The sequence below is a fragment of the Pelophylax lessonae genome, assembly GCF_965119305.1.
Source record: "Pelophylax lessonae genome assembly, chromosome: 4".
NCBI lineage: Eukaryota > Metazoa > Chordata > Amphibia > Anura > Ranidae > Pelophylax > Pelophylax lessonae.
Window position 1 is genome coordinate 668,653,964 of NC_138771.1, and position 27,943 is coordinate 668,681,906.

The 27,943-nt window shown below is 44.2% G+C and overlaps 1 protein-coding gene across 1 annotated transcript; it reads left to right on the plus strand.

Annotated features, from left to right (window-relative positions):
• Positions 1 to 219: 219 nt before the first annotated feature.
• LOC309554233 (phospholipid scramblase 3-like) lies at positions 220 to 27,943 on the plus strand. The gene is made up of 7 exons (XM_082255868.1): positions 220 to 250; positions 5,799 to 5,947; positions 7,052 to 7,079; positions 17,865 to 18,046; positions 24,572 to 24,733; positions 24,808 to 24,936; positions 27,866 to 27,943. The coding sequence occupies exons 1-7, from the start codon at positions 238 to 240 to the stop codon at positions 27,923 to 27,925; spliced, it is 723 nt and encodes a 240-aa protein (XP_082111994.1). The 5' UTR covers positions 220 to 237; the 3' UTR covers positions 27,926 to 27,943.

A 27,943-nucleotide genomic window follows, 5' to 3' on the forward strand; every position in this document is an offset into this window, starting at 1 on the left:
ATATGGACTATAAACTGAAGGACTTATGAATAAATGGTTGTGGAACGAATTCTCTGAGTTCCCATTATTTCTTATGGGGAAATTCTCTTTGATATAAGAGTGCTTTGGATTACAAGCATGTTTCCGGAACTAATTATGCTCACAATCCAAGGTTTTACTGTATTGTGCCGGGTGTTATAGGTGAAGTAACCACTCTTTTTTCTCATTTTTTACAGACAGCCGATTGTTTGACCCAACATGTCTTCCCCAGGTAACACACATCACACCATTTGTATGTGTGCCTCCTCCTGGCATTGAATTTACAGACCCAAATGGCATCACCTCTTACACATACACTCCAATTACATCATAAAATATGCACCCCCCCCCCCCCCGTGAGGTAAAAAAAAATATACAAACCCCCAATGATAGCACATAACCTTCACCACAATGACATCACACGTTACATGTAACCTAATGGCATCACATTACGCTTAATGGCAACACACAATGCACTTCTAATAAGTCTTCTATTACATACCTGCCCCAATGGCATCACATGGCACATCACATGATACTCCTCCATTGAGTCACATATTACATACCTGCCCCATGACATCACATGACACACCTCTATTGAGTCACATATTACATACCTTCCCCAATGGCATCACATGGCACATCACATGACACACCTCCATTGAGTCACATATTACATACCTGCCCCATGACATCACATGGCACATCACATGATACTCCTCCATTGAGTCACATTGAGTCACATATTACATATCTGCCCCATGACATCACATGGCACATCACATGATACTCCTCCATTGAGTCACATATTACATACCGGCCCCATGACATCACATGGCACATCACATGATACTTCTCCATTGAGTCACATATTACATACCTGCCCCATGACATCACATGACACATCACATGATACTTCTCCATTGAGTCACATATTACATACCTGCCCCATGACATCACATGGCACATCACATGATACTTCTCCATTGAGTCACATATTACATACCTGCCCCATGACATCACATGGCACATCACATGATACTTCTCCATTGAGTCACATATTACATACCTGCCCCATGACATCACATGACACATCACATGATACTTCTCCATTGAGTCACATATTACATACCTGCCCCATGACATCACATGACACATCACATGATACTTCTCCATTGAGTCACATATTACATACCTGCCCCATGACATCACATGACACATCACATGATACTTCTCCATTGAGTCACATATTACATATCTGCCCCATGACATCACATGACAAATCACATGATACCCCTCCATTGAGTCACATATTACATACCTGCCCCATGACATCACATGACACATCACATGATACTTCTCCATTGAGTCACATATTACATACCTGCCCCATGACATCACATGGCACATCACATGATACTTCTCCATTGAGTCACATATTACATACCTGCCCCATGACATCACATGACACATCACATGATACTTCTCCATTGAGTCACATATTACGTACCTGCCCCATTGGCATCACATGACCCATCACATGATACTCCTCCATTGAGTCACATATTACATATCTGCCCCATGACATAACATGGCACATCACATGATACTCCTCCATTGAGTCACATATTACATACCGGCCCCATGACATCACATGACACATCACATGATCTTTTAGACCCCCAGGTCCCTCCATAAAGAGTTCCTGTCACTCCTATTACTGTCACAAGGGATGTTTACATTGCTTCTCACAGCAATAAAAGTGATCAGAATTTATTTATTTTTTTTAAGGAACAATGTAAAAATAATAAAGAAAATATAAGATAAGAATAAATAAGAAAAAAATGTTTTTAAAGCGTCCCAGTCCCCGCATGCTCGTGCACCAAAGAAAACGCATACACAAGTCGCGCCTGCAAATGTACACAATGTTCAAACCGCACATGTGAGGTATCGCCGCGATCGTTAGAGTGAGGGCAATAATTCTAGTCCTAGAGCTCCTCTGTAAAGTTTTTAAAGTGTCTCCTATGGAGATTTTTACGTACCGTAGTTTGTCATCATTCCATGAGCATGCGCAATTTAAAAGCGCGACATGTTAGGTATCAATTTACTCGGCGTGACATCATCTTTCACATTATACAAAAAAATTGGGCTAACTTTTCTGTTAAGTTTTTTTTTTTTTTTTTATAATTTAGTAAAGTGTATTTTTTCCAAACAAACTGCGTTTGAAAGACCGCTGCACAAATCCTGTGTGAGATAAAATATTGCAACAATCGCCATTTTTTTCTCTAGGGTCTTTGCTAAATATATATACATATATATATAATGTTTGGGGGTTCTAAGTAATTTTCTAGCAATAAATACTGATTTTATCTTGTAAACAACAAATATCAGAAATAGACTTGGTCTTAAAGTGGTTAACAACAAGGGTGGCCCCAGAAGCCCTCCCTCAGGTGAATGAGTAAGGGGTACAGAATATCTATACTCATTCACAAAGATAAAAAAAAAAGGAAAAAGTAACTAAACACACACAGAGTTTTTGAAAAGTCCTTTAAAAAAGTTCAATGATGTAAATCCATCATCAATCATATAATCCAGCAATGTAAATTCTCACCAATGTACAAACAGTGTAAAAATCAACAACCCGCCAAAAGAAAAAAATCCACATGATCAACGGACACATTCGATCCTGTAACTAACTAGGGATGAATTCCATTTCCAGGACTGCATCACTGGAAGTTAACAAAGGGACACATTTTCACGGATGATGTCACTGACCAATTATGGCCATGGTCAAGGATGACAGAGCTATTCAGGGATTCCAGGCCAATCAATGAGTGGGGCCAGGTGACATCACTGGTTGGTAAGGATGTAGCAATCATTGACCAGACGGACATTTAGGACAGCCAAAGTGTGGTGCAGACTTTGAGATCATTCCTACTATCTATACCTCTATGTTTTTAGTTGGGCAGGGAGTCTTATTTTTTTTTTTACTAGTCTGTGGGGGGGGGGCTTTTGGTTACCCGTCTGTGAAGAATCCTTTGGAAACTCTTTTGCCGGGTCCTTTGGTGACTTCTTTGGGAGGCCTCTTGGTGACTCTTCTGTGGAGGTCTTTAGTGATTTATCTGAGGGGAGCCCGTTGGTGACTCTTTTGTGGGGGATCCATTGGTGATTCTACTGTGGGGGTCCTTTAGTGACTCTCCTGTGGGGGGCCCTTTAATGAGGGGCACTTTTAGTCTTCTCTGGGGGGCACTTTGCTGAGTCTTTTATGGTGGGCCCTTTGGTGACCCTTCTGTGGGAATCCTTTGGAAACTCTTTTGTGGGGGGCCTTTGGTGACTCTTCTTTTGGAGTCCCTTTGCTGACTCTTCTGTGGAGGCCTTTAGCGACTTTTCTGAGGGGAGCTCTTTGGCGACTCTTCTGAGAGGACTGTTTTGTGACTTTTTTTTGGGGGATCCATTGGTCACTTTTCTGTGGGGGGCAGTGGGTGATTCTTCTTTGCAAAGCTCTTTGGAGACTTTTCTTTGGGAGGCCCTTTGGTGACTCTTCTTTGGAAGGCCTTTGGTGACTCTTCTGTTGGGGCACCTTGGTGACTTTTCTGTGGGTGGTCCTTCGGTGACTCACCTGGGAGCCCTTTGGTTACACTCCTGTTAGGGGGCTTTGATGATTCTTCTTTTCTGTGGGAGACTTTCCTGTGGAGGCCATTAGTAACTTTTCTGAGGGGAGCCCTTCGGTGACTCTTCTGAGGGAGCCTTTTTGGTGACTCTTCTTTGGGGGATCCATTGGTCCCTCTTCTGTGGGGGGAGGGGCTTTGGTGTTTCCTCTGTAGGAGACCCTTTGGTGACTCTTTTGTTGGAGATCTTTTGGTAACTCTTCTGTGTGAGGCCTTTTGGTGACTCTTCTGGGGAGGCCTTTGGTGACTCTTCTGTTGGGGCACCTTGGTGACTTTTCTGTGGGTGGTCCTTCAGTGACTCCCCTGGGAGTCCCTTTGGTAAATCTTCTGTGGAGGCCTTTGGTGACTCTTCTCAAGGCGAGTCCTTTGTCACTGTTAATAAAGACTGTTTCTTTGAAAAGCAAATTTATGATTTTGGCTCTTTGTATCATTTCCTGAGTCTTTCGTGATAAAAAAAAAATGAGATGGGTTTTTCCAGAAAGGACATAACCTGTTTTCAGCTCTTTGTTGAACTTATGCCATTTTTTTTTTTTTCCTAATGAGCTTTTGCAGAAAGAGAAACAGCAATGTCGGCCTCTGAGTGACTCAGTAGGTCAGTAGAAGTGGATCCAAAGCCAAATCTTGCTCAGAGGCAGCCAGTAAGCTTTATAAGCTTTACAAAGAGCCATGACAAGCTCAATAGGGGATTTCTTTGGTGACTCTTCTGTGGGGGGCTTCTTGCTAACTCTTCTGTCGGGGCCTTTGGCGACTGTTCTGTAAGGGGCTCTTAAGTGATTCTACTTTAGGGCTCCATTGGTGACTCTTCTGTAGGGGGGCCCTTTAGTGACTCTTCTGTGGAGGGCCCTTTGGTGACTCTTCTGTGGGGGGGGGGGGGCTTTGGTGACTGTTCCATGGGGGGGTCTATGAGGACTCTTCTGTAGAGGGGACCTTTGATGACTTTTCAGTGGGGGGACCTTTGGAAACTCCTTTGTGGGGGGGCATTTGGTGATTTTTCTGTAAAGGGCCCTTTTGATACTCTTCCGAAGGGGGGGGGGTCTTTGGTGACTCTTCTGCGGGGGGTGTACTTGCGTGACTTTTCTGTGGGGGGGGGGGACTTTGATGACTCTTCTGTGTGGGCCTTTGGTGACTCTCCTGTGGGGGCCTTTAGTGAATCTTCTGTGGATGGTCTTTAATTATTCTTCTGTGGGGGGGGGGGGGGGCATAATGCTAAATTCACTATACTAACACCAATACAAGGATACTTATTTTCACAAAAGTGAAATTTTTTTTCAGTCAACGAGATTGGAACTGACACATGGCTAAAATAAAGATACTACATTTTGTATTAAGCTTTGTGAATTAAGCTTGATAGATGGCAGTGCCGGTAACACTAGTGTCACAAAAAGTGCTTAAATAGATCTGAGATTCTTCCAGGACTGGCACACGGCCCACCTGGTCAGAATCATCGCTGTGACAACTGACCCCCCCCCCCCCCCCTCTAGAGATCTTAGCAGCAAAACATCCAAACTGGTTGACCACTAGCTCAGATTTGTATTACTAGTCTAGCTCATTCCGGTTTATTGACTGATTGATCAATAACCTAATTGGCTTGTTTATTCAATAATTATTTTAAAATATCTAATAAATTGATATTCTTTTATACTAAGCTTAAAATAAAAAGCAGCTGTTCAGATCTGAGCCCAGTGTGTGACTCAAACATATGAAGGTCGGGAAAAACAAATAATCTGCAGGATCATTTCGTATTACAATCAAATAACGGACATCCTCCCAATGACATTATACAATAAACACACCCCCCCCCCCAGTAACATCACATGACAAATCACATGAAATAATTGATACGTGTAAAAAATGCAACACAATTTACTCACCCAATGAGATAAAATAACCAACACACCCCAGTGACACCACACTGACATCACATATAATAAATTCTCTGAAACACATAATCCTGACATCACAATGAAGTCACATATAATGACCCCGGTGACATCACATTATAAATACACACCTTGATGATACTGACCATGAACATACCTATGATACCCCACATACCATATATACAGTATGCTACCCCATGAACTGACTACAGTATATCTCTCCTTATTGCAGGTCCTGACTTTGACCTATCTAAACCCCTCCAGGAGGACCCCCCCAGTTACAATGTCATCGCCCCATTTGCTCCTCCAGATTCCTACCCACCAACCGCACCCAGTCCAGAAATTATCGGACTATCGTCAGGTCTCGAGCTTCTACTCCAGGTAACTTGACTACCAACTAATTCTTACCACCAGTATCACCCATTATCTTACCATCAATGACCTTGGTCCATCCTTCTGTGTTTGTCTACCCATTAGCCTGTATTCTATGCCTGGTGTCGTCTATCATAATAATGCCTTATGAAATGAATAAGCCCACCAGTCAGTCACTAATGGGAAGATCCCTGAATATTGGACATGGGGCGACCATTCACAAGTTTGTCATTAAAGGAAAGATCTTGAATTGTTGGACATGGGTTGACTATTCACCAGCCTGTCATTGTTAAGAAGATCTGTAATAATTGGATATGGGGTGACCATTTACTAGTCTGTCATCTTTGGGAGAATTCCTAAATATTGGACATGGGCTGACCATTCACCATTCTGCCATTGTTGGGAAGATTCCTAAATACAGGACATGGGGTGACCATTCACCAATCTGCCATTTTTGGGCAGATTCCTAAATACTGGACATGGGGTGACCACGCACCAGTCTGTCATTAATGGGAAGATCCCTAAATACTGGACATAGGGAGACCACTCACCAGTCTGTCATTGTTAAGAATGTCCCTAAATGTTGGACATAAGGGGACCATTTATTAGTTTATTGTTATTGGGAAGATCCGGAAATATTGGGCAGGGGGTGACCATTCATCAGTCTACAATTGTGGGCACAATCTCTAAATATTGGACATGGGGTGACTATTCACCAGTCTGCCATTGTTGGGAAGATTCCTAAATATTTGATATAGGGTGAACATTTTGCAGACCGTAGAACTATAATTTTTCTTATGTGTAAAGTTATGGTAACTGATGGCAGATACTTCATACATCAGCCAAAACAGCCATCCTTCCTAACCATGAACATTACATATGGAGTGGAGGAGAAGTATGTCCTGGCTCTCCGTTGTTGGTGATGGTATGTAGTGAGCATTCGGGCCATTGGATGGAAATCCATGATCCCTATTTTACGGATAACATTCCATGTTATGTGTTGAGTGTCGTTCTCTCCGTCTCTCTTTGTCAGTCCACATTCCACCCATTTTACGTTGATGAATGGCATGTCTGGAAAAAATCATCAGCTAATGCTGGAATTTTCTGTTTCAGATTAACCAGTTAACTGTGCGGGAAAAATGTAAGAAAATTCCCTTATTTTATCCAACAGAATTCTCATTGTCTGATCACAAGTTCACATTCATGTGTCCTCAATGTGTTTATTGTTCACCTTGAGCAGCCAATTTTAGGCAGGATTGTATGGAAACCTAAGCTTCCTCCAGAGGTTACCAGGAGTTCCTAGAGCTTTGGCTCATTGACCTCCCATCTGATGGTACCTGCATAGTTCCAGGTCCAACACCGCTTGACAGAGTAAACTATGTGTCATTATTGATCAGTTTAACTGCCTGTAAGGGGGCATTTGTCCCACTGACCACCAATGTAAGGAACATTGTTCCCACTGACCACCAATGTAAATAACATTGTTCCCACTGACCACCAATGTAAGGAGCATTATTCCTACTGACCACCAACGTAAGGAGCATTTTTCCCATTGATTACCAATTTAAGGAGCATGGTCCCCACTGACCACCAATGTAAGGAAAATTCTTTACCACTGACCACCAGCAGTTAGAGAAACACACAACAAAACCATTTTCTTCTTTGGTTGGCCCTTGGATTCCTCTTGTCCCCTACACACCACAGAGATGTTCAGGATCTCTTGTCTCAGATGTAGCACCTTTGACTGCTTGGATGGACTTCTTGCCATTTACTTCTTGGATTAAAGACATGATTGAATTCCTGGCGCTGTGGGAGGGGAATGTTAGGAGCGCAGGTATCATCATGGGATCTTCTCCTGATACGGCTGGAGTTGCAACCTTGGTTGTCATCCTGGAAGTGAGGACTCATCAAATCGGCATCTCACTAATTGACTGCCGATGCTCAGGACATCATGCTTCTTTATAGGTCTATAGGAGTATATATACCATATACGGTATATTGTCCACAACGTACTGATACAATCAATCAATACACCTTCCAGTAAAATATGAGATATTTTAGCAGCAAAATAGTTATGGGTGAAGCTCCTCTTTAACTCATAGTCTACCCAGAGCTTTTCCCTTCCTATAAGCTGACCTCACTACCTCCCCCATTTACCCGCCAGACTATTATGCATGCTCTCCCAGTGCAAGGCTGATTTCAGAATTCAGCTGCTGTGTGTAACCCAGTATAAAGGCATATTTCAGTGAACTATACCAAATTAGGTGGAAAAGTCTTACAGTCATATGACCACCTGGATCTCTTATTGAGATCTCTTGAATAAGATACGGTTAGCTGGGATTTTAAGAAGTTGTCAACTTAGTATATCCAGTCATTCTGATTAATGGGCTTCACCCATCCATAATGGAGAGCCGGCCCTACATAGGAGAGTGGAGGATCAGATCTGGTACCTGGTGATGTTTGCTTCCAGGGCCATTGTCCTCCAACAGGTCCTCTGACCACATTGATCTAATTGTCTGTAGATGAAAGGGAATGTCTGGTATATCATCAATATATCTCATCCACCCATTTAGAAGAGCCAGCTGTATATAGGAGAATGGAGAATCTGATTTGGTACCTGGTGATATGCCATTCCAGTGTCCCCAACAGCTCCTGTGAGCCATATTGATCCCAAATTCTGCGGTCTAGATGAAGGAAAAATGTAGATACAGTGCATCTGGAAAGTATTCCCAGCACTTCATTTTTTCCACATTTTGTTTGTTATGTTACAGTCCTATTCCAAAATAGTGATGTCGCGAACCTAAAATTTGCGGTTCGCGAACGGCGAACGCGAACATCGGCAAATGTTCGCGAACCGGCGAACCGGGCGAACCGCCATAGACTTCAATAGGCAGGCGAATTTTAAAACACACAGGGACTCTTTCTGGCCACAATAGTGATGGAAAAGTTGTTTCAAGGGGACTAACACCTGGACTGTGGCATGCCGGAGAGGGATCACGCAAAAAAAAGTTCTTAAAAATTATAATTTTTTGATAGAGAGCCAATTATTGGAAAATTTAAAAAAAAATAAAAATAAAAAATTTCTTTGGATTTAGCATCTGGGGGGTCTAAAAAGTGTACCTGTGAAGTTTCAGCTCTGTAGCATGTCCAGAACCCCTAAAAAACAGCATTTTTCTTATATTTTCAGGAATATGGCTTCTCTGCGGCTGGCTTTTACTCTTGCAGGCATTTAGCGGGCATTTTTTTAGGCAGGCATGTCATTTTTTGTATTTAGTGTCTGGGGGGTCTAAAAAGTGTACCTGTCAATTTTCAGCTCTGTAGCATGTCCAGAACCCCTAAAAAACAGCATTTTTCTTATATTTTCAGGAATATGGCTTCTCTGCGGCTGGCTTTTTCTCTTGCAGGCATTTAGCGGGCATTTTTTTAGGCAGGCATGTCATTTTTTGTATTTAGTGTCTGGGGGGTCACAAAAGTGTACCTGTCAAGTTTCAGCTCTGTAGCATGTCCAGAACCCCTAAAAAACAGCATTTTTCTTATATTTTCAGGAATATGGCTTCTCTGCGGCTGGCTTTTTCTCTTGCAGGCATTTAGCGGGCATTTTTTTAGGCAGGCATGTCATTTTTTGTATTTAGTGTCTGGGGGGTCTAAAAAGTGTACCTGTCAAGTTTCAGCTCTGTAGCATGTCCAGAACCCCTAAAAAACAGCATTTTTCTTATATTTTCAGGAATACGGCTTCTCTGCGGCTGTCTTTTTCTCTTGCAGGCATTTATCGGGCATTTTTTTAGGCAGGCATGTCATTTTTTGTATTTAGTGTCTGGGGGGTCTAAAAAGTGTACCTGTCAAGTTTCAGCTCTGTAGCATGTCCAGAACCCCTAAAAAAAAGCATTTTTCTTATATTTTCAGGAATACGGCTTCTCTGCGGCTGTCTTTTTCTCTTGCAGGCATTTATCGGGTATTTTTTTAGGCAGGCATGTCATTTTTTGTATTTAGTGTCTGGGGGGTCACAAAAGTGTACCTGTCAAGTTTCAGCTCTGTAGCATGTCCAGAACCCCTAAAAAACAGCATTTTTCTTATATTTTCAGGAATACGGCTTCTCTGCGGCTGGCTTTTACTCTTGCAGGCATTTATCGGGCATTTTTTTAGGCAGGCATGTCATTTTTTGTATTTAGTGTCTGGGGGGTCACAAAAGTGTACCTGTCAAGTTTCAGCTCTGTAGCATGTCCAGAACCCCTAAAAAACAGCATTTTTCTTATATTTTCAGGAATACGGCTTCTCTGCGGCTGGCTTTTTCTCTTGCAGGCATTTATCGGGCATTTTTTTAGGCAGGCATGTCATTTTTTGTATTTAGTGTCTGGGGGGTCACAAAAGTGTACCTGTCAAGTTTCAGCTCTGTAGCATGTCCAGAACCCCTAAAAAACAGCATTTTTCTTATATTTTCAGGAATACGGCTTCTCTGCGGCTGGCTTTTTCTCTTGCAGGCATTTATCGGGCATTTTTTTAGGCAGGCATGTCATTTTTTGTATTTAGTGTCTGGGGGGTCACAAAAGTGTACCTGTCAAGTTTCAGCTCTGTAGCATGTCCAGAACCCCTAAAAAACAGCATTTTTCTTATATTTTCAGGAATACGGCTTCTCTGCGGCTGGCTTTTTCTCTTGCAGGCATTTATCGGGCATTTTTTTAGGCAGGCATGTCATTTTTTGTATTTAGTGTCTGGGGGGTCACAAAAGTGTACCTGTCAAGTTTCAGCTCTGTAGCATGTCCAGAACCCCTAAAAAACAGCATTTTTCTTATATTTTCAGGAATACGGCTTCTCTGCGGCTGGCTTTTTCTCTTGCAGGCATATATATCAGTGGTGGGTGGGCAGTGGCACAGTACACTCTCTGTGGACCTGACAGCAGTCACTGGCACCCAGGCAACTGCAATTTAAAAAATATATATATATTTTTTTACTTTGCAAGCTGCTGTGCCACTTTATATATCAGTGGTGGGTGGGCAGTGGCACAGTACACTCTCTGTGGACCTGACAGCAGTCACTGGCACCCAGGCAACTGCAATTTAAAAAAATATATATTTTTTTTTACTTTGCAAGCTGCTGTGCCACCTTATATATCAGTGGTGGGTGGGCAGTGGCACAGTACACTCTCTGTGGACCTGACAGCAGTCACTGGCACCCAGGCAACTGCAATTTAAAAAAAAATATATATTTTTTTTACTTTGCAAGCTGCTGTGCCACCTTATATATCAGTGGTGGGTGGGCACACAGTGGCACTGCAGTGGGCACAGTACACTCTGTGGACCTGACAGTCACTGGCAGCCCAGGCAACTGCAATAATAAAAAATATTTTTTTTTTCAATTTATTGCAACAAGATGCTGTGCCAACGTATATATATCAGTGGTGGGCAGTGCACTGCAGTGGGTACAGTGCACTCTGTGGACCTGACACAGCACTCACTGCAATTATGACAGAGGAAAAAAAAATATTTTTTAAAATGCCTGGTACTGTGCCTGTGCCACCCGAAATGAGTGTGGTGTGCACACAGTACAGTCTGTGGTAGGTCTGTGGCCTCTCACACACAGCGGGCAGGCAACTGCAGTGTACAATAGATATATATATATATATATATATATATAAAGAAAAAAATCTATTACCTTACCAGCCCTTAAAAGGGCTTTTGGGGACACTATATATATATATATATATATATATATATGTATATATATAAATAAAAAAATCCTCAATTACCAGCCCTTAAAAGGGCTTTTGGGGACACTAGATAGATATAGATATATATATATATATGAAGAAACAACTCAATTACCAGCCCTTAAAAGGGCTTTTGGGGACGCTAGGTATATATATATATATATATATATATATAAAAAAAAAAAAAAACACAAATACCAGCCCTTAGAAGGGCTTTTTGGGGTGCTGATATTACAGCAGTAGTGGACCAAGAACACTGCGAGACCAGGAACACTGACTAACTGTCCCTAGCTTAACAGCAGCAGCAGCAGCAGCAGCTCTCCCTACTCTCACTACACACACTGCTTCAGAATGATCTAAGATGGATGCTGCCCTTGCTTATTTATAGGAGGTGGGAGGGTGTGGGAGGGAGGTATGCTGATTGGCTGGAAATGTGTCTGCTGACTGTAAAGTTCAGGGTCAAAGTTTGCCTCAATGATGTCTTATGGGGGGCGGACCGAACATCGCATATGTTCGCCGGCAGCGGCGAACGCGAACATGCTAAGTTCGCCGGGAACTGTTCGCCGGCAAACAGTTCTATACATCTCTATTCCAAAATGGCCTAAATTCATAATTGTTCTCAAAATTCTACAAACAATCCCCAATAATAACAACATGAAAGAAGTTTGTTTGAAATCGTTGCAAAATTATTAAAAATTAAAAAAATTTAAAAAATCCCATGTACATAAATATCACAGCCTTTGCTCAATACTTTGGTGAAGCTCCTTTGGCATCAATTAAAGCCTCAGGTCTTTTTGAGTATGAAGCTACAAGCTTGGCACACCTATTTTTGGGCAGTTTCTCCCATTCTTTTTTGCAGTACCTCTCAAGCTCCATCAGGTTGGATGAGGAGCGTTGGTGCACAGCCATTTTTAGATCTCTCCAGAGATGTTCAATCAGGTTCAAGTCTGGGCTCTGGCTGGGCCAAGGACATTTACAGAGTTGTCCCATAGCCACTTCTTTGTTTGGTTGGCTGTGTGCTTAGGGTTTTTGTTCTGTTGGAAGATGAGGTCCAGAGTGCTCTGGGGCAGGTTTTCATTAAGGATGTCTCTGTACATTGCTGCATTCATCTTTCCCTCTATCCAAAATAGTCTTTCAGTTCCTGCCGCTGAAAAACCTCCCCACAGCATGATGCTGCCACCACCATGCTTCACTGTAGGGATGGTATTGGCCAGGTGATGAGCAGTGCCTGGTTTCATCCAGAGATGATGCTTGCCATTCAGGCCAAAGAGTTCAATCTTTGTTTCATTGGACATTTTTGTTTCTCATTGTCTGAGAGTCCTTCAGGTGCCTTTTGGCAAACTCCAGGCGTTCTGTCATGTGCCTTTTTACTGACTTCCATCTTACCACGCTACCATATAGGCCTGATTGGTTGAGTGCTGCAGAGATGGATGTTCTTCTGGAAGGTTCTCCTCTCTCCACAGGGAAATGCTGGAGCTCTGTCAGAGTGACCATTGGGTTCTTGGTCACCTCCTTGATTAAGGACCTTCTCCCCCGATCGCTCAGTTTGGCCTACTCTAGGAAGAGTCCCGGTGGTTCCAAACTTCTCCTATTTAGGAATGATGGAGGCCACTGTGCTCATTTGGACCTTCAATGCTGCAAAAACATTTTTGTACCCTTCCCCAGATCTGTGCCTTGATACAATCCTGTCTCGGAGGTCTACAGACAATTCCTTGGACTTCATGGTTTGGTTTGTGCTCTGACATGCACTGTTAACTGTGGGACCTTATATAGACAGGTGTGTGCCTTTCCAAATCATGTCCGATCAACTGAATTTACCACAGGTGGACTCCAATCAAATTATAGAAACATCTCAAAGTTTATCAGTGGAAACAGGATGTACCTGATCTCAATTTTGAGTGTCATGGCAAAGGGTGTGAATACTTATGTACATGAGATTTTTTTCCTTTTTATTTTTTAATAAATTTGCAAAGATTTCAAACAAACTTCTGTCATGTTGCCATTATGGGGGATCGTTTGTAGAATTTTGATGAAAATAGTGAATTTAATCAATTGTGGAATAAGGCTGTAACATAACACAATGTGGGAAAAGTGAAGCGCTGTGAATACTTTCCGGATGCACTGTATATCATTATATGATGAAGGGAAATGCCTGATGCTGTATATCATCATTGGGCCTCATCGCCCATAATGGAGAGCCAGCTGTATATAGGAGAGTGTTGAACGAGACCTGGTATATGGCGATGTGTGCTTCCAGTGTCCTCCAACAGCTCCTGTGAGCCGTATTCATCCGAAATCCTGATGTCTACAGATGACGGGGAATGTTCGATATATCATCAATGGTTTGTGTTGATAAGTCCGCTGTTCTCTAGATTATTATTATAATTATTATTATTATACAGGATTTATGTAGCGCCGACAGTTTGCGCAGCGCTTTACAATATGAGCAGGGCCGGTGCTAGACTATTTCACGCCCTAGGCAAGACCAGCTACTTGCGCCCCCCCCCCCCCCCCCCGGCCCCAAAAAAATAAAATAAAAATGGAAGGGGTTAAAAACTCCTATGTCATACCCTGATCTGAAGGCTCCTCTATGTTATGCTGTCATACCCAGTGACCCCCATATTCCTTCATGTCACACCTGGGGACCCTAAAGTCCCTCTATGCCACACCAAGGGACCCCGATGATCCTCCATGTCACATCAGGGGCACCTGATGTTCCTTCATGTCATACCCAGAGACCCTGATGTTTTTCCATGTCACACCTGGGGACCCTGATGTTCCTCCATGTCACACCTGGGGACCTCAGTCCTCCATGGCACACCCAGGGACCCCAATTCCTCATGGCACACCTGGTGCCCCCGAAACCCTGTTACACCCGGTGACCCCTATCCCCCATTGCACACCTGGTGACCCTGATTCCCTTTCACACCAGAGAACCTCCATGTCACACCCAGGGACCCTGATCCCCTGTTCTGGGGACACTCACTGGGCGGTATGAAGAGAGTGGCCCGCACTCTGCCCTCCTTCACCGTGATCCTGCTGATTCCTTCTCCTAGGATGCTCCTCTTCTGGACCACAGCGCTCACCACAGCTCCAACCGGCTACTGGTGAAGGGAGAAGCAGCAGTCAGAGAACCCCGCACGTCCCTAATCCCCAACCTCCTCAGACCATTCCGGTGCCTCGTCGTTTCTGCTCCAGTAAAGGTGCCGCCCTCCAGTGCCAAGCTTGGGGTCAGGTTCAGCTCTCCTCCGCTCCCTGCTTAATACTGACCCACGGAAATGATACGGCTGCCCACCAGCTCAGTGCAGAGAGTCACTTCCTGCCCAGGGTTTACACCATACAGCTCCAGCCAAAGAGGATCATCATGCAGGCAGCACTCCTGTGGGCTCGCTTCCTGCCTCTTGGCCCCCCCAACAGTGGTGGAAAGCCAGGGCCTGGTAGTTCGGCCACTGCCCCAGACACCTGGCATCTTCCTCTGTCCATTCTTCCTTTCCCACTGCCGCCCCCTCCCCTCAGCTCACAAGGATCATTCATGATGGACAGAGAGTGCCTACTCATGGCTGCGCCCCTAGGTTGCAATGCGCCCTAGGCGGCTGCCTAGTTTGCCTAGTGGAAGCACCGGCCCTGAATATGAGGGAAGACAATACAGTTACAATACAATTCAATACAGGAGGATTTAGAGGGCCCTGCTCATTAGAGCTTACAATCTAGAAGGGAGGGTCAAGTGAAACAAAAGGCAATAGCTGTGGGGGATGAGCTGGTGGAGAAAATGGAGGTACGGTTGTTAGGCGTGGGTAGGATAGGCTTCTCTGAAAAGGAGGGTTTTCAGAGATCGTCTAAAAGCTAATAGAGTAGGAGATAATCGGACAGATAAGGGTAAGGAGTTCCATAGGATTGGTGAGGCTCTGGTAAAGTCCTGGAGGCGAGCATGGGAGGATGTGAAGAGAGAGCTAGAGAGCAGGAGGTTTTGAGAGGAACGAAGAGAGCGATTCGGTTGGTGTTTTGAGACTAGGCTGGTGATGTAGCTGGGGGCTAAGTGTTGGATGATTTTGTAAGATGTTGTAAATATTTTGAATTTAATTCGTTGGGTGAGCAGAAGCCAGTGGAGGGCTTGACAGAGAGGAGCCGCGGACACTGAGCGATTGGTGAGGTGGATGAGTCTGGCGGCAGCATTCATAATGGATTGAAGGGGGGATAGCCTGTGTAGAGGTATGCCAATGAGAAGGGAGTTGCAGTAGTCAAGGAGCGAGATGACCATGGAGTGAACTAAGAGTTTTGTTGTGTCTTTGGTTAGAAAGGGGCGTATTTTGGAGATGTTGCGGAGGCTGAGGCGGCAAGATTTGGACAGTGATTGGATGTGGGGTTTAAAAGAGAGTTCAGAGTCCAAGACTACACCTAGGACCTTGGCACGTAGGGATGGGCTGATAGTAATGGCATCGATATTTACTGAGAGATCAGGGGAAGGGGCAGATGGGGGAGGAAAGATTATAAGCTCGGTTTTGGAGGGATTGAGTTTGAGGAAGTGGTGTGACATTCAGACTGATATGTCAGATAGTAAATTAGTGATACGTGAGGAGACTGAGGGAGAGAGCTGAGGGGTGGATAAATAGATTTGGGTATCATTAGCGTAGAGATGGTATTGGAAGCCGTGGGAGGCTATCAGCTGACCTAGAGAGGAGGTGTAGATTGAAAATAGGAGGGGTCCGAGAACAGAGCCTTGGGGGACCCCAACAGAAAAAGAGGAGAGGAGGAAGTAGAATTGTAGGTAACGCTAAAGGTGCGGTTGGATAAGTAGGAAGATAACCAGTGAAGAGTACAGTCACAGAGACCAAAGGTGTAGAGTTTTTTGAGGAGGAGGGGATGGTCAACCGTATCAAAGGCAACCGAAAGGTCCAGAAGTAGGAGTACAGAATAGTGTCCATTGGTTTTGGCCGTTAGTAGATCGTTTGTCAGTTTTAGGAGTGCAGTTTCAGTGGAGTGTTGGGGTCGAAATCCAGACTGAAGGGGATCAAGAAGGCTATTCTCGGCAAGGTGGTCGCATAGTCGGTTGTAGACCAGACAGTCAAGGAGTTTGGATAAAAAGGGGAGCAAGGAAATAGGGCGTAGGTTGTTAGGATCGGTTGGGTCCAGTGAGGGCTTTTTAAGTATGGGGGTGACTAGTGCATGTTTTAGAGAGCTGGGGAAGATGCCAGAAGAGAGGGAGAGATTGAAGATGTGGGTTAGAGAGCGTAGAATAGGGCCAGAAGGTGAACGTAGCATTTGGAGGGAACAGGATCCAGAGGGCAGGTGGTTAAGTGGATGTTAGCAAGTAGTTTAGCAACCTCATCTGTAGTGGTGGGGTTGAATGAGGGAAGTAGTGATCGCACCTGTGGGCATGAAGCGTAAAGCGTGGAAGGTATCTGAACAGCAATGATCTCCTTACGAATTGTATCAATCTTCTGTTTAAAGTAGTTGGCAATCTCCTGGGCAGTGAGTGAGTCAGTGGGAGGGGGTAGTGGAGGACGGAGTAGAGAGTTAAAGGTAGCGAAAAGTTGCCGGGGGCGAGATGACAGGCTGTTAATGAGAGTGATAAAATAGGTCTGCTTGGCGGTGTAGAGACTGGAATTGTATTTTTGGAGGGCAGATTTATATTGGTGGAAATCTATCTGAGACCTAGTCTTTGGCCACAGGCGCTCAAGAGCGTGGCTATACTTTTTCAGACTTCTAGTGATCTCTGTTTGCCAAGGTTGAAGGGGTCGGGGCCTGACTCGATGTGTAGTGAGGGGGGCCAGTGTGTCCAGGGAGGCTAAGAGTGAAGCGTTGTAGACAGAAGTGGCTAGGTTGGTGCAGGACAGGGGTGAGATTTTGTCATAGAGGTGGTCGGTAGCAGAGTAGAGAAGGGTTGAGATGGCGTAGGTTTCTGCGAGTAACTGTACGGTAGCTGGAGGGAGAGGAGGCGGAGGAGAGGGAGAGAGTAAAACTAATAAGGTAGTGATCAGAGAGAGGGAAAGGATTGTTGGAAAGGTTGTGCGGGGTGCATAGGTGGGAGAAAACCAAGTCAAGGGTATTGCCTTCAGTGAGTAGAAGCATGTATCCATTGCTTCAGGTCAAAGGAGGAGGTTAGACTGAGAAGTTTGGAAGTGGCAGGAATGTTAGTATTAATAAGGATGTTGAAGTCGCCCAGAATGATTGTGGGGATTTTGGGATTTCTATATGACCTCCTTGCTGTCTTCTCCCCTGCAGTTACCACATCCCAGGGCTGGGGACGTTCTTTTGATGTGCTGAACAATGTCAGCCAACGACTCTTCCAGGCGGAGGAGAGGGTGGTGTGCTGTGGGCCGCTCTACGATGTGACCATCAGGGACAATGGAGGCACACAGGTCATGCAGCTTCTGGAGAACTGTGGTTGTAGCTGCACCAGAGAGGTGAGGATGTGTATATATAAAATATAATCATAAGAAATATTTATTGCAGGAAGTTGGTAGAGGTGATCAGAACGGAAATAGATCAAGCATTAAAACCCATGAATACAGCCAGGTGTGCTCCAGGTAACTGCCATGGTGGGCTGTGCCACAGCCGGTGTTGCAGCACACAGAGTAACCATGTTTTCAGACATCTTCACCCACTATCACATTATCAGGATAAAGACGACCAAGGCAATGTATACATGTGTGTATTATACAGGGCTTTTTGCTCAGAGAATAGGTGCAGGAACTCCCCCTTTCAGAGTCTCCACTCCCTTATCTACCTCTGAGCACCGTCCCTTGGTTCCAACCTCTACCCACCTTTCAATTCTGCCCCTTTTAGAGAATACAAACATTTATGGTGCTAGGTAATTTGTATGGAATTTGTCAATGATAACAAGAAAAGCAGTAAAATAAGTAACAATAGATCTCCCCCCCCCCCCCAGCAACAATGGACCGCTTGCAACAATATACCCCCACCCCCCCAGCAACAATGGACCTAGGTAGAGCTAGGTAATTTGTATGGAATTTGTCAATGATAACAAGAAAAGCAGTAAAATAACCTCCCCATCAACAATAGATCCCCCCCAGCAACAATGGACCGCTTGCAACAATATACCCCCCCCCCACCCAGCAACAATAGATCCTAGACAGCAACAACAAATATCCACACAGCCAGCATCAATAGACCCCCAGCAGCCAGCAACAATAGACCCCTACATCAACAGCAGATTCTTCCTAGCAACAACTGACAACAACTGTGTATATAATATATATATATATATATATATATATATATATACACAGTATCTCGCAAAAGATACCCAATTTGGACATTTTCACTTAGAGAGAAATTTGAAGAACTTAGAAAAAATACTGAATATAAAAATTATTGAATAAATTTATTTTTTTGATGATATTCAAATTTTATGAGATATATATATATATATATATATATATATATATATATATATATATATATATATATATATATATATATACATTGCCTTACGAAAGTATTCGGCCCCCTTGAACTTTGCGACCTTTTGCCACATTTCAGGCTTCAAACATAAAGATATAAAACTGTAATTTTTTGTGAAGAATCAACAACAAGTGGGACACAATCATAAAGTGGAACGAAATTTATTGGATATTTCAAACTTTTTTAACAAATAAAAAACGGAAAAAATGGGCGTGCAAAATTATTCAGCCCTCTTAAGTTAATACTTTGTAGCGCCACCTTTTGCTGCGATTACAGCTGTAAGTTGCTTGGGGTATGTCTCTATCAGTTTTGCACATCGAGAGACTGAAATTTTTGCCCATTCCACCTTGCAAAACAGCTCAAGCTCAGTGAGGTTGGATGGAGAGTGTTTGTGAATAGCAGTTTTCAGTTCTTTCCACAGATTCTCGATTGGATTCAGGTCTGGACTTTGACTTGGCCATTCTAACACCTGGATATGTTTATTTGTGAACCATTCCATTGTAGATTTTGCTTTATGTTTTGGATCATTGTCTTGTTGGAAGACAAATTTCCGTCCCAGTCTCAGGTCTTTTGCAGACTCCATTAGGTTTTCTCCCAGAATGGTCCTGTATTTGGCTCCATCCATTTTCCCATCAATTTTAACCATCTTCCCTGTCCCTGCTGAAGAAAAGCAGGCCCAAACCATGATGCTGCCACCACCATGTTTGACAGTGGGGATGGTGTGTTCAGGGTGATGAGCTGTGTTGCTTTAACGCCAAACATAACGTTTTGCATTGTTGCCAAAAAGTTCGATTTTGGTTTCATCTGAGCAGAGCCCCTTCTTCCACATGTTTGGTGTCTCCCAGGTGGCTTGTGGCAAACTTTAAACAACACTTTTTATGGATATCTTTAAGAAATGGCTTTCTTCTTGCCACTCCTCCATAAAGGCCAGATTTGTGCAGTATACGACTGATTGTTGTCCTATGGACAGAGTCTCCCACCTCAGCTGTAGATCTCTGCAGTTCATCCAGAGTGATCATGGGCCTATTGGCTGCATCTCTGATCAGTCTTCTCCTTGTATGAGCTGAAAGTTTAGAGGGACGGCCAGGTCTTCGTAGATTTGCAGTGGTCTGATACTCCTTCCATTTCAATATTATCGCTTGCACAGTGCTCCTTGGGATGTTTAAAGCTTGGGAAATCTTTTTGTATCCAAATCCGGCTTTAAACTTCTCCACAACAGTATCTCGGACCCTCCTAGTGTGTTCCTTGTTCTTCATGATGCTCTCTGTGCTTTAAACGGACCTCTGAGACTATCACAGTGCAGGTGCATTTATACAGAGACTTGATTACACACAGGTGGATTCTATTTATCATCATTAGTCATTTAGGTCAACATTGGATCATTCAGAGATCCTCACTGAACTTCTGGAGAGAGTTTGCTGCACTGAAAGTAAAGGGGCTGAATAATTTTGCACGCCCAATTTTTCAGTTTTTTATTTGTTAACAAAGATTGAAATATCCAATAAATTTCGTTCCACTTCATGATTGTGTCCCACTTGTTGTTGATTCTTCACAAAAAATTACAGTTTTATATCTTTATGTTTGAAGCCTGAAATGTGGCAAAAGGTCGAAAAGTTCAAGGGGGTCGAATACTTTCGATACTTTATACAGTATCTCACAAAAGATACCCAATTTGGACATTGTCACTTAGGGGTGTACTCACTTTTGTTGCCAGCGGTTTAGACATTAATGGCTGTGTGTTGAGTTATTTTGAGGGGACAGCAAATTTACACTGTTATACAAGCTGTACACTCACTACTTTACATTGTAGCAAAGTCTCATTTCTTCAGTGTTGTCACACGAAAAGATAGGAGTGTACTCCCTTTTGTCATAATATATATATATATACACACACACACACACACACACAGTGTAGAGTCACCTTCGCACATGTGCCCTCTGGTGGACATATGTATGCACTGCAGCACTGTATAGTATAGTAGTATTATTTACTATTACAGGTATTTAATTCAATTTACCTAGCGCTTTACATTTGTATTATACATTCACACCAGTCCCTGCTCCAAGGAGCTTACAATCTAAGGTCCCTCCCTAACTCACATTCATACATACACATACTAGGGCCAATTTAGACAGGAGCTAATCGACCTACCAGGATGTCTTTGGAGTATGAGAGGAAACCGAAGTACCCGGAGGAAACCTACACAGGCACAGGGAGAACATGCAAACTCCAGGCAGGTAGTACCATGGTTGAGATTTGAACTGATGACCCCGGTGCTGCTAGGTGGATGTGTTAACCACTTAGCCACTGTGTATTGTATATATCCACAGTGTATAGTCAACTTCTCACATGTGTCGATTGGTGGAGATATATATATTGTATATACACAATGCATAGTCATTTACAGTGTATAATTACCATCTCATATGTGCTCCCTGATGGACATGTACACTAGATTGCAAAAGTATTGGGACCCTGCCTTTACACACACATGAACTTTAATGGCCTCCCAGTCTTAGTCCGTAGGGTTCAATATTGAGTTGTCCCACCCTTTGCATCTATAACAGCTTCAACTCTTCTGGGAAGGCCGTCCACAAGGTTTAGGAGTGTGTCTATGGGGATGTTTGACCATTCTTCCAGAAGCGCATTTGTGAGTTCAGGCACTCATGTTGGGTGAGAAGGCCTGGCTCTCAGTCTCTGCCCCCAATTCATCCAAAAGGTGTTCTATCAGGTTGAGGTCAGGACTCTGTGCAGGCCAGTCAAGTTCCTTCACCCCAAACTCTCTCATCCATGTCTTTATGAACCTTGCTTTGTGCACTGGTGCGCAGTCATGTTGGAACTGGAAGGGGCCATCACCAAAAATGTTCACACAAAGTTGGGAGCATGACATTGCTCAAAATGTCTTGGTAGGCTGACGCCTTCACAGGAAATAAGGGGCCAAGCCCAACCCCTGAAAAACAACCTCACATCATAATCCCCCTCCACCAAATTATTTGGACCCAGTGCACAAAGCAAGGTCCAAAAAGACATGGATGAGCGAGTTTGGGGTGGAGGAACTTGACTGGCCTGCACCTCAACCCGATAGAACACTTTTGGGATGAAATAGTGCGGAAACTGAAAAGTCCTTAATTGTGAGTTGATCATCAATCATTATGCCTGCCGACCACAAGAAAAATCAAACAATGGCCCAGAACATGTTACGCCCTGAGCTGTCATCATCTATACAGTATACAGTAAGTGATGGGGCGGTAATGTTGGAGACATCATTCATGGCCAGTGGCCATATTTGGGCAGTGATGTCACTGCTGTCCTAATCCTTTTGGTTACGTAGACAGGGATTCCCGGTAATGCCAGCTCTGCCCCCCACCCCAAAGCACCTCGTCCCCATGTAGATGGGGACAAGGGCCTCATCCCCACATCCCTGGTCTGTGGTTCTGGGGGTCTGCCGGAATCTGGAAGCCCCCTTTAACAAGGTGGCCCCCCTCTAATGTGAATGTGTATGGTGTACATTGTAGTCCTACCCATTCACCAAAAAAAGTGTAAAAAAGTAATAAAAACACAGAGACAGTTTTTGACAATTCCTTTATTAAAAAATAAAAAAACAACATCCCTCGATATAGATCCATCATCAATCACGATGCCGCCGCACCCAAAAAATAAATAAATAACGCTCTGCTGTCAGCTAAGGCAAACCGCTGAATGCCTGGCTTGCCGTTTGACAGCTCTTGTATAGGTAAGAGGAGGAGCCACCTGGTGACATCATCTGGTGACACCACCGCCCTTGTGATGTTACCGACTGGTGCAGGTGGTGGTAGCAGAGGCGTCATTGATGATGGATTTACATTGGGGGACATTGCTTTTTTATTTTTAATAAAGGAATTGTCAAAAACCGCCTCCTGTCTTTATTTATTTTTACACTTTTGGTGAATGGGTAGGGCTATGTACCCTATACTCAATCACATTGGGGAGCCAGGATCTGGGGGGCCCTTGATAAACAGGAACTTCCAGATTCAGATAAGCCCCCTGCCCACAGATCCCCACAACCACAGCTCAGGGTTATGGGGATTGGGGATGAGGCCCTTGTCCCCATCAACATGGGGACAAGGCACTTTGGAGTGGGGGGGGGCAGAGTGTCCCCAGCTCCAAAGCATCCTCCCATGTTAAGGGAATGTGGCCTTGTATGGTTCAGGTGGAAGGGGGGTGCTCCCTCAACCCCCCCCCCTTCCTGACCTGCCAGGTTGCATATTTGGATAAGGGTCTGGCATGGATTTTGGGGGGGGGGGGGTGGGATCACGCCATTTTTTAAAAACATTTTGGCTTGGGGTTCCCCTTAAAATCCATGCCAGACCCGAAGGACCTAGCATTGACTGGGGGAGGGGGGGAGGCACCCACACTGCTTTTTCTATTGCTGGCAAAGGTATTGTATTGCCGGCAATTTTTTCTCTATAAATGTTCGTTTTTTCTGCAGCAGGTTCTATACATCGTACAGATGCACCACTTTACAGGCGGGCTAAGGGGACCCCCCTGGCACTATGTTTAAAGGAATTTTTCATTTTTGTTGTTGCACTTTAGGCATCAATAAAATCACAGCTCCCGTAAAAAATTATCTTTTTTAAAACCTTTTTTTGCATTAAAACATGTCCCCCAGGGGAGTACCCGGGCCCCCATAGCCTTTTTATGGCAAATTACTTGCATAAAGGCCTTCAAAATGGGCACTTTTTATTTTGCAAGTTCGGGTCCCATAGACTTCTTTAATAGGGTTCGATGTTCGGATCAGAACTTTTTCTCTGTTCGGAAATTCTGGTACGAACCCCCGAACAGGGGGGTGTTTGGCCCATCTCTACTGCTGAACAAGGGATTGAATTGGCAAAGGTTCAAGTGTTCATTTGAGCTCCCTAACAGCCAAAGTTGGGTCCAAACCTAGGTTCAGACTGACCTGTTGGCTCATCCCTACTCACATGTAATATAAGACTGTGATATGTATTACATAAGACTGTCAGAAACTGCTCACATGTAACATGAGACTGTCAGAGACTGTAGAGATGTGTGAATGTTCTTGCGTCTGATTTGGGTTCATCAAGCCCCACCCACCACAAATTCTGAACCCCACTGGAGTCAATGGAAGGCGAATCGTGAAGTTTAATACCGGGCCATTTTCTACAGTAATATGCAAATGATTTTCATACAAAGGACAATTTGTTGTGTATTGTTAGACGTCCCCATGGCAGTTCCCAGTCTTCCAATTTCTCTTTTTACTAAATGCTCTCTAATTAGCCTTGAAAAAGATAAGATAAGATTTAAAACTCACCTACCGTAGATTTTAGTGGGGTCCAGCTCTATATTCAGGGTTCACGGAGTTCCCGCCAGGTTCTCCTATCACTCTGTGAACTGAACTTTGCCTGGCTCTCCTCATTTGGAATGGTCAGGTGTCCACAAACATTCAGCTATGGGGTGTATATGAAGATGGGATGTGGAGGTGAGATGACTGAATCTCTTATTACAGGTGGAGGTTCAGTGTCCTCCCGCACATCCAATTGGATCAGTGAAGCTCCACTGGAACAACTTGGTGACCCACCTGTCCATCATGAATGCCAGAAAAGAGGTCGTTCTGCTTATTCTGGGGCCGAGCTTACAGACCAGCATCTTCGGAAACTCCACCTTCGAGGTAAAACAGTCAGCCCCTGCGGGGCGGAGTAGGATGGTGGGGGTTATCAGTTGACTTTTCTTTCTCCTTCTCAGGTGAAGTCTCGAGATGAGCAGCATGTTGTCGGGGTGATGCGGATGGAGAGCGGCAATTATGTTGTCTCATTTCCACTGGATCTGGAGGTGACTATAAAAGCCACCCTCCTGGGTGCCGTCATGTACCTGGTGAGTGTCATGATATCATTACTCACATGATGGGGCCACCAGAACCCCGTGTTAGCAGAATGTTCTGTTCAATGATGACATTTAAAGCTCTGGTTACATTGTGGTTATACTTCTTTAGAAATAGTGACCAGAGGCATAGCGTGGATTGTCAACTCTTGGGGCAAGGCAGTAGTTTGCACCCCCTAATCTGTGGACTTTTAGATACTCCCTCCCTGATTGCACCCCCAGATACCCCCCATTCTGATTACACACCCCCACTCTGATCACACCCCCATATTCCCCCCACACTCTGATCACACCCCCATATTCCCCCCACACTCTGATCACAGCTCCCAGATACCCCCACCCTGATCACACCCCCTAGATAACCCCACTCTGATAACACCCCTCAGATACCCCCAGATTCCCTCCACTCTGATCACATCCCCAGATCCCCCCATCCCTCCATTCTGACCACACCTCCAGATCCCTTGCCCCAACTCTCCCCTCTGATCACACCTACAGATCCCCACAGACCCCTAAACTCTGATCACACCTCCAGGTACCTCACCAGATCCCTCCACTCTGATCACATCCCCAGATCCCCCCATATCTCCATTCTGACCACACCTCCAGATCCCTTGCCCCAACTCTCCACTCTGATCACACCTACAGATCCCCACAGACCCCTAAACTCTGATCACACCTCCAGATACCTCACCAGATCCCTCCACTCTGATCATACCTCCAGAATCCCCCCCCCCCCCCACATTCCTCCACTCTTATCACACCTACAGATCCCTCCGCTCTGATCACACCACAGATCCCTACAGATCCCTCCACTCTGATCACACCCCAGATCCTCACAGATCCCTCCAGTCTTATTACAACTCCAGATCCCCCGCATCCCTCCACTCTGATAAAACCTCCAGTTGCCCACAGATCCCTCCACTCTTATCACACCTCCAGATACCCCAGCAGATCCCTCCACTCTTATCACACCTCCAGATACCCCACCAGATCCCTCCACACTGATCATACCCTATTGTGCCCATATATAATTCTGCCTCACTTACTCTGCCCCATATAGTGCTTCCCCCATTGTGCTCTTGCAGTACTGCCCCCTTTCATTGCCCCATGCCAATAACAAAGAACGAGGTTCAGCATGACCATGGATTCACAGTGAATCCTACAGGTTTAAAATTCAGGATCCTTGTGATTTTTGTTTCTCAGGGCTTTTTTTCCTACAATGCATTGTATGGCCTTCTTTTAAAGCAGGGGTCTCCACTTTGTAAATTTTACAAATCTTTGCAGGCTGAAAGAATAGGTCCCCCTTTTTACATCAGAAGCTTCCCCAATCCCATCAGAGTCCCCATTTCACATCAAAGCCCCCCTTCCTCATCACACAAGCTTGCCCCTCTTTACACATTAGATCTCCCTTTCAAATCAGAAGCCCCCCATCACATCAGAGTCCTCCCTTTCACATCAGAAGTCCCCTTCACATTAGAGTCCCCGATTCCCCCTTTTCACATCAGAACCCCACCGCCCTTAACATCAGAGTTTCTCTAGGCTGGGTAGAATCTTGTAAGTGGGACGGATGTGACCATTGGGCCATAGTTCGGGTACCTCTGTTTTAAATCTAGAAGGGCCAATGCTGGGGCTTTAGTGTGAGCCAGACCCCCTCACTATAAAAAGGGCCTTGTCCTGCTGATGGCCAACTCTACAATGCTGTATCCTCTGTGGTGTCTTATTGCTTGTAGGAAAACACTTACCTGCACTCCTCGTCTCTAGTACATTTCAGCAAATTCTGCTTCATTAAATTTGTTCTGCCGCTGGCCAATTTTACACAGCCGTATCCTCTGTGGCCTCTTAATTGTTATAGTAAAACCCCAGCCTGTGCTTTTTGTCTTTAATATATTTGGGTCTGGCCTGGCTCATCAACATTTTCCTACTTCTGGCCAATTTTACACTGCTGTGTCCTCTGTGCCTCTTACTTGTTATCATAAATGCAGAGCCTGTGCACTTTGTCTCTATTATATTCGGGTGTAGCCTGGCTCATTAACATTCTCATAATGTTGGCCAATTTTACACTGCTGCATCCTCTGTGGTTTCTTATTGCTTGTAGGAAAACACTTACCTGCACTCCTTGTCTCTAGTACATTTCAGCAAATTCTGCTTCATTAAAATTGTTCTGTTGCAGTGCTGACCAATTTTACACAGCCGTGTCCTCTGTGGCCTCTTAATTGTTATAGTAAAACCCCAGCCTGTGCTTTTTGTCTCTAATATTCTTGGGCCTGGCTCATTAACATTTTTCCCGCTGCTGGCCAATTTTACACTGCTGTGTCCTCTGTGGTCTCCTAATTGTTATAGTAAAACCCCAGCTAGTACGCTTTGTCTCTATTATATTTTGGCATGACATGCACTGACATGCACTGTTAACTGTGGGACCTTATATAGACAGGAGTGTGCCTTTCCAAATCATGTCCAACTGAATTTACCACAAGTGGACTCCAATCATTTTGTAGAAACATCAATTTTGAGTGTCATGGGAAAGGCCGTGATACTTATGTACATGTCATTTTTTCATTTTTTATTTTTAATAAATTTACAAAGCTTTCAAACAAATATCTTTCACGTTGTCATTATGGGGGATTATTTGTAGAATTTTGAGGAAAATAATAAATTTAATCCATTTTGGAATAAGGCTGTAACATAACAAAATGTGGAAAAAGTGAAGCGCTGTGAGTACTTTTCGGATGCAGTGTAACCTGAGTCCCATAGCACTGGTCCCATTGTGCCCAGTATGTTTCCTATCTCCTCCATAGAAGTAATCTATGACCTTTAGTACAGTAAATGATGAAGAATGCACATCAGGAGATATCATGTGATTATATAGAGAGACTTTACCCTCCGTGGGGCTCCTTATTGATTCCGCTTCATTCTCTTCCAGGACAATCTGATCCTTAGTAAGAAGCGATTTGTGGAGAGAAAAGCGAGGGGCCGAAACTGAAGCCCAGTGCTATAATGT

Coding starts and splice junctions, on each gene's coding strand:
- LOC309554233 (XM_082255868.1), top strand. Junction 18,047..24,571: donor GTTGTAGCTGCACCAGAGAG/GTGAGGATGTGT, acceptor CTCTTATTACAG/GTGGAGGTTCAGTGTCCTCC. Junction 24,734..24,807: donor TCGGAAACTCCACCTTCGAG/GTAAAACAGTCA, acceptor TCTCCTTCTCAG/GTGAAGTCTCGAGATGAGCA.